General features: G+C 41.3%; 1 protein-coding gene across 2 annotated transcripts; it reads right to left on the minus strand.

The window, feature by feature from the left end:
- Positions 1–227: 227 nt before the first annotated feature.
- Positions 228–3,412, minus strand: LOC147633431 (uncharacterized). 2 transcript variants are annotated; one of them, XM_086806507.1, is made up of 5 exons: positions 2,487–3,412; positions 1,113–1,213; positions 879–995; positions 660–761; positions 228–543 (listed from the first exon to the last, which is right to left on the minus strand). In XM_086806507.1, exons 1-5 carry the CDS (start codon positions 3,277–3,279, stop codon positions 520–522), a joined length of 1,137 nt encoding a protein of 378 aa, XP_086662633.1. In that variant the 5' UTR covers positions 3,280–3,412; the 3' UTR covers positions 228–519. The 2 variants fall into 2 exon arrangements, with proteins under 2 accessions (XP_086662633.1, XP_086662632.1); XM_086806506.1 differs by having other exon boundaries at positions 228–556; positions 2,487–3,411.
- Positions 3,413–7,697: the final 4,285 nt, after the last annotated feature.

Here is a 7,697-nt window from a genome sequence, read left to right on the forward strand (position 1 = left end):
GCCTTAGTAGACAAATATAATTTAATTTTTTAGGATCCTGGACTGAGGACTCGATGGGTTAATGCTTATTTCTATCATAATTAAAAAAACATTGGTGTAAACTGTTTCTTCCAACATGCAAGGAACAAGGGCATTCATTTGTATACAAAATCATCATCCAGTCTAGGCTTATCCTCAACTCTACTAGCACGACGCTTGATAGTATAAGGTCTACTAAGACACTAGAATGGAAGAGAATAGTCAGATGTAATAATGACAAAGGCAGCAAATGTTACAATAAATGTATGTACAATCGAATGGATATATACAGAATTTACACAACAGGACCCACCTCAAGAACATGGGCACATCAAATGCCAAGCTGCACAGGGTTCTCAGCTTCACTTCAAAGAAACTCCCATTGGCAAGAGACCTTCTCAACAATACCGCCACCACACCGAATGGCATAGTTAAGTGAATCAACTGCTGGCGGTACACCCCAGAGAAGAGGCACTGCCACTGTCATTGAAAGCTTCTCATTCAACCCTCCAGAATCGCCTTTTGCTGCAAGTACAACCTGCCGGTGACACCCCATGAATACACGAGCCTTATGAAAGGGCCCAATATTTTCAATGTCCTCCTACATGAAAGCACACAAGCTAACAGCCCATGCCACTTACCTCTCCACCCTGCTCCAACACAGTTTCTTCAACCACATCACTAAGCATCTCAATAGACCTGCAGAATCCAAAAACACAGAACCTTCGCCCCATATCAAGCCCCTGCACGAAAGAGAACAAACCTCTCAAAAACATTGCATACCAGTAGAGCTTAGGTGAGAATCACAGCCCTTACTCTTTCCATATAGACTGAAAAGTCAAAGACAATCAATCACTTACATTTGTTGCAACAATATTGAAAATGGCACCAAGACATAGGCCCTGCTTGGGATCCATGTAGTCCTCTTCTCTAAAACGTCGATACCTGATAGGTGCCTTTCCATGGTATTGTTTCCTCTGGAAAAACTTTCATCTTAGTAAAACCAATGAACCATAATACAACAATGTGCTGCAAAAAGTGAGCCAAATAATTCACTGCCTCAACTGAAGTGAACTCTTAATACTGATACACACCTCTGTAGGGGATAACTGATGGGGAATCAAGGAGCCTCCAATCTGGACCAAGCCATCACTTGTGAAAAGAGTGACAATATCCTCCTGGATCCACTCAATTTCTGCCATGGAATCCAAATGCCAGGCCAAAACAGCTCAGAAAAGTGCAGACAGAGTCTTTATTATTCAAGAAAACACCTCAACTGCCTACAGGCTGAAATTCCTTGGCTGTCCCTAGCATCTACTGATTGGTTCATGACAAGTAGCTTGACCCAAGAGGTCATAAGTATAAAAAACGGTTTGGCCAATTAAGCAAAAAGCAACCAAGAAAAAATAATGTAAAGGCATACGACTCCTATATGTAGCTAGAGGCACGTGGCAGAAATAGCCTTCATTAACATTGTCAAGAATAGGGCAGGAGCTTGTTAAAGCCAAAACACTTTCCCGCACCTCATTGAACCAGATCAGACTATACCCCACGTTTAAGCAAGGCGAACACCATTTTGGAACCAGATCACACTATGCACACAGTGGTCTCCTAGAGATGGTAAAGCACACAGTAGCCTTCATTAACATTGTCAAGAATAAGGCATTGGTTTGGAAGGAGCTTGTTAAAGCCAAGACACTTTCCTGCACCTCATTGAACCAGATCAGACTATACCCGATGTTTAAGCAAGGAGAACACCATTTTGGAACCAGATCACACTATGCACACAGTAGTCTCCTAGAGATGGTAAAGCACACAGTAGCTTTCTTTAATATTGTCAAGAATAGGGCATTGGTTTGGGAGGAGCTTGTTAAAGCCAAAACACTTTCCTGCACCTCATTGAACCAAAGCAGACGATACCCCATGTTTAAGCAAGGAGAACACCATTTTGGAACCAGATCACAGTAGTCTCACAGAGATGGTAAAGCACCTAGCTAGGTCTCGTACATTAATTCCAGAAAGTATCATTACTTCACCATATGACCAAGGGCAACCGACATCTTGAGCCCAAAAGAAAAAAACCTGATGTTGTTCAAGACATAGCAAGTCTACAGTGCAATTATAAAAGTACTGGTTATGCATGCCAAAGTTACTAGATAAATCATAACCAGCCAACATCGTTAAATCATTAAGTGTAAAATAACCTCAACAAAAAGCCACATTATTTCATCATATTGCCAAGGGCAAGTGCCACCTGAGCACACATAGAGCCCCCAGCCGCGCACACCACACCCATCACTACACCCACCCCCCCCCCCCCAAAAAAAAAAAAAAGTAAACTATTCCATGAACAATCAACACCACTCGTTCCACAGTTAACCTATATTTCCTTCCCATTATCCTTCTCCAGCCACAAGAAACATAATTCAAATGCATTGTCACAGAAGAAAATTAAGGAGAGTGAGTACCATTGTTATCTGGGATGTGCCATGAAGGATCCCATGGGTAAGGCCCAAATTCGTCGGCAGCAAAGTCTCCACTTCTGCCACGGCATGCAATGGACATGATCCGTGAAGGCAATTGGAGCCATTGATGTGGCCTGACAGACCAGGATGAGTGGCCAAATTCCTCTCCTTTGCCTGCAGTACAGGCATTGTCTCCTACAGCAAGTAGAGGTCCTTTTTCTCTGCTGCAACTACTAAGAAAACCTAGCAGAACCAGAGGCGTGCAGCTTCTTCTGTTACATCCACCTGCAAACGCTAGGGGACCGGTAAATTCTACCTTGGGCGGCAGCCATTTCTGTTTGTTATGTGTATCTGCAAGCCATAGTAGGCCATCCCAACTGTTGAATTTCTCCAGAAACCCTAGGAAAAACGGATGGCAGTTACTTCTACTGAATCTCTCTGCAAAACCTAGCTGCAACAAAGGGCCGCCCCCCTTAACAGATTTCTCGGCAAACCATAATTGAAGCGGGCGCCCGTTTTTTCTTCTTCTCCCATGTCCATCAGCTAACCCTATCCAGATCGGATGCCCATTCTTTCTGTTCTGATTCGCTGAAAACCCTAGCTTAGCCAGAGGCCCACTTCTTGTTCTGCCATGCCCACCTGCAAACCCTGCTTGAACAAGGGGGCGGCTTCTTCTTATGTTCTGCACACCTGCATGAGCGAGAGGCAAGGCTTTCCTGCAGCTTTTTCTTCTTCCTGAAAACCCTAGAAAATCATGAAATCCATGGTTTATAGTGGAGAATGTTGCCGTTTCCATGCGCCCGAATGGAGCCTTCGTTTTGCTTGCCTTCGTTTTCCTGGTGCAGAAGGAGTTTGATGTCTCTCACATCGACCTGTCCGTCCACACGTGTGGCGCTCGACAAAGCGACCCTTTTTGCGTGGTGTGGGAGGCCTTTGATAGCTCGAAAAGTATATATTTTAAAAACATTTGGTTCGTTTCAATACTTTTATTTTTTGAACCTTAAGTTAAGTTCCAACCAAGCGGTTTTCCTTTTAATACTTCTAGTTTTTTGAACCTAAAGTCAAGCCTACTTAACTCAAGGAGTAGAAGAGTGATTTTGCAGAATGTGTGTACTTGGGGTGAAGCAAAAAGCAGCTCGTCTTTCAGGTCCTTTTGCTGCTCCTTTTATTTCTGCTCTTTAAGTGCAATTGCCTATTTGTATGTTGAATTTCTCTCGTTGGTTGCTCCTTTTATTCTGTTCTTTAAGTGCAATTGTCTATTTGGTATTTGTATGTGGTAGAACTATGGCAAACACTAAGGGAGGTTCAAAATTGCCTTGTATAATAGAGTGGCTTTTCTCCAGCTTAAAGGCCCTCTGTCGCACAAGGCCTTCTCCTGGAAATCCAAACGAAACCTTCTTCCAATTCCTTCTCTCCCTTTCTCTCAGGATCCCCCGCTACATTGCAAATTGAACAATAGGTGGAACGTGCTGTGGGACAGGAAACAATGGGGTTTAAAATTCTCGAAAATCTGGTCGCCCATCATCCCACCAAAGAAATATTGCCTGCTTTGGTTGATCATGCATAAAGCGCTCTAGACAAACGCACGTGCATACAATATTGGCTATGGAGATAGTTTATGCCCAAGATGTAAAAAGGAGCCGGAAACAATTGCCCACTTGTTTATAGGGTGTGCCTACAATCCAGATGCATTAAAATTTGTGAATCAATGTATCTCACCGGTCCAACAATGGGATTTGACTTGGGTAGAGATTCTTTTAGGTCAACAAATTAAATGTTCTGCAGAGTTATGGAACACTATTCGTGCTGAATATCTGTGGGCTTTTTGCTTTTTGGATAAACCGAAATAACTACATTTTTAATCATGTGTTTCTCAATATGATGCCTGGTCTGAGAGATGGTTTGAATTTGTAGTTGAGAACTCTTCACAAAGCCAGTATGCAAGCCTGTAAAACACAGTACACAAAGAATGCGATGGAGGAACTGATTCAAATGAACAGAGCTCAAGAAGAGTTTCAAGATAAAATCAATCAAATCCACAAAGAACACCTGGAAGAAGACAGCCAAGTGGTCTCAAAGGAAATAGATCTACTTTTCAAAGATTTTGAATTACAAAAATACATCTTGAACCTCACGGAAGTGAGAAATATGTTAGCTTGATTTGTCCACCAGCAAGTTATGCTTCTTGAAAAAGAAATATTGTATCTTGTTTTGACTTTCATCCTTTTAATATAGTTCACGCTTTTTTTTCAAAAAATTGCCTTGTATATGAAGCGAAAGTAGCAAGAGGGGGGGAAAGCTAGTCGAGATTAGCCATGGCTAAATCACACTATTGAGCTTGGGACGAAGCCGACTATGCAAAAAGATAGCAAACATTGTAAAATTTAGCTATGCAAAAATTGTGAAAACTAGTAGAATTGACTATGCAAGACCCCTGATCCAAGAATTTAAGACAACATAATAGTCTTAGGAAAAAACCTTCCTTCTGAGTATTTTTCACAGTTCAATTTGGAAAATCCAATTGAAATTTATGTTTACCTTGAGATTACGTGAAGATTTTGGCTACGGCCATATTAGGGTAGAATACACACCTCTCTCAAATCCGTATATACTTTCATGCGATAATAGTGGTTTGGGCCTGGTTGTGTGATTATAAAAAGCAAGTTGTTTTTGGGCTATCAACACTAAGTGATAACTAGCATATTGTTTACCCTAAAAGAAGCTTGCATTTTTATGTAAAGGATCAACATGTGACTCCTCACATTCCTCCTCGCACCATAGTTCCTTTTTGATGGGTGTCACGCCCATTTTCTAGCATTTTGGCTGTAAAATGCTTGTAAATTTTTAAAATGCCCATCTAAAATTACACTAAAATATTAAAAAAATCTTCATATATTTCTTCAAACCCATCAATTTTGAAGAGCAAGGATGCCCATCAAAAATTAAACCTACTCCTCACCCACAATTGCGTCCGACCAAGTGCCAACAAGGTAGTAGCCTGGTACGTTGACTTATATCATGATACGAGCAACTAGGCTAGACGGAGATGAGGCTTGTTGGTGAAAGGATAAGGTTAAGGTTAGGGTTTGCACACATGGGTGTGGTGTTCTTATAGTGGCCTTGCTAACACCCTCTTTTTGTAGGGCATCCATGGGACGCTCATGTAACTAAGAGGTCCCTTGTTGTTGTCATCCTCTTTATATCGTACTCTCTCTCTCTCTCTCTCTCTCTCTCTCTCTCTCTCTCTCTCTCTCTCTCTCGGCTCATAACCAAGCAGCCCACTATGATCGCTTATGTTACCAAGTTCAATGTACTTCTAGGTAAAAGGATAAGGTTAGGGTTAGGGTTTGCAAGCATGGTTGGTGACATGGGCATTGTGTTATAGTGGACTTAGTGACCCCTCTCTAGTAGGCATCGAAGGGACGGCCATGTAGCTTACTAAGGGGTCCCTTGTTGCTAGCCTACTCTTTATATTCTATTGAGCTATCTGGAATAGACCTCACAGTAGGAATTAAGTATGATTCCTCTAAGTAAAAAATTTCACTTCATAATTCTCACAAATAAGAGGCTCGATGGCTCCCTTGGGTTCAATCCGATGTCTTATTCCTCAATTATAAATTGAACGGTTCTACCTTAATTTCACGAAGTGGGTTTTATCCACTATGACAAGCATAGTTCTTTGTGTTCTTTAAGCACCTTGCCAACAACCATTGGTGAGGCATGTGGCCTGAGGTGCAATTCTCTTCTGGTGACAAATTCCGCATCCAACCTAAATCTTCTTAGTGTTGTTGAAAAGTCAAGCATGGTTGGGCTCATGGTTGATCAAAACAAATGAGAGACACGATTAACCATAGTGATAAGATAATACACAAGGTGAGATTGAACTAATAGAAAGATAATTATAATAATTAACTAAAAACTCACATAAATCTCTTACATTAGAATGATCCAAGTACATCATTATATGTCTTCTTGCTTTTGCTTGGTGAAGATTCCTTGCTGACTTCATGCTTCATGTCGATGTCTTATCCTTGTTCTTCTTTGCATTCTTGGATACTTCTTGGCTCTTGGTCATTGCTCTTATTCGCTCTTTGATACCTCCCTTGGTGTGGACTTGAAGTTCATTGTTGTAGGATACATTGTTTTTTATTTTGTTATGTGCCTTTGATGCATTATGTTTGGATGTCGTGCTTTGAAGTGCGATCATCTCATGCACTTGTGCTTTAGGCATGCTTAGATTTGATGTAAATGTACTCTTGTTTTGTTTATACACACATGCGCTTGCATACTCATTTGGTTGCGAGATTTTTATAAGGAATTTATTTTTCATTTCACACACTCTCGCGTGCTCATATTGGCCGCACTTACAAAGGTTACAAATTTTTGTTGAAAAAAAATTATCTATGAAGATTGCATTGGTTATGCTTGTGCTAGCACACATGTTGATGGTGATAGTGCCCATGTCGGTGTCAAATTCCATGAAGGACATGGTGTTGTCATACATGATGCACATAAGAATTTTGCCTAAAAGGCCCATTGCCCATGTGAACAGACTTTAATGGAGGATAAGGTTTATTAACCCTTAGGATTTTTTAGTAACCTTATCTTCTTTGTACCGCAGTGCACACTAATGGAAATGGCAGCCTCTATTCAAGCTTGTATGTTCTTCTATGGAAACATGATAATGCCGGTTGCTTGGTTGTTATAGTGTCACTGCTTGCTACACTTGTTGCTCTCTGTAGGCTAGTTACACTTTGCTTTGTTGCGTGTTGCCTGCACTACTCAAGCTGCTTGTCATCTAAGAGCTACAAATGCTGCTTATGTGTGCTATTTCCCAACCTTGATCTACTTAGTTTCTTCTACTCATAGCATGCTCAACAAAGAAGACATCGCCACCTGTGGGGATGCCGCTTTCTTTTCTCTCTTAAGGCTGTCGTTTAATGCACCTTACTTTACTCAAGTTGTTCTACTAGAGCTATGCTAGAGAAGGTCACCACACTGCTATACTACTGGTTGGCCTACAAGTACTTTAGTTTAGATTGGAGAAGATTTCCTCTCTTGCTTGATGTTTGATCGAGCTGTGTTATTTGTCGAAAACTACTTAGAAAGAAACGTGGCCGCCGAGAGCTACTACTCTGTGCAGTTGATTGCCTAGAGAGTGAAGAGTTGCTTCTGCTATGTAGGTCACAAGAAGGGGATGAATGTGCAACTTAC

Source organism: Cibotium barometz, chromosome 12, assembly GCF_041138505.1.
Source record: "Cibotium barometz isolate CiBa-2024 chromosome 12, ASM4113850v1, whole genome shotgun sequence".
Lineage (NCBI taxonomy): Eukaryota > Viridiplantae > Streptophyta > Polypodiopsida > Cyatheales > Cibotiaceae > Cibotium > Cibotium barometz.

Coding starts and splice junctions, on each gene's coding strand:
- LOC147633431 (XM_086806506.1), bottom strand. CDS start 3,279: ATGGAAACGGCAACATTCTCCACTATAAACCATGGATTTCATGATTTT. Junction 996..1,112: donor ATCAGTTATCCCCTACAGAG/GTGTGTATCAGT, acceptor AAGTTTTTCCAG/AGGAAACAATACCATGGAAA. Junction 762..878: donor TCAATATTGTTGCAACAAAT/GTAAGTGATTGA, acceptor TCTTTCGTGCAG/GGGCTTGATATGGGGCGAAG.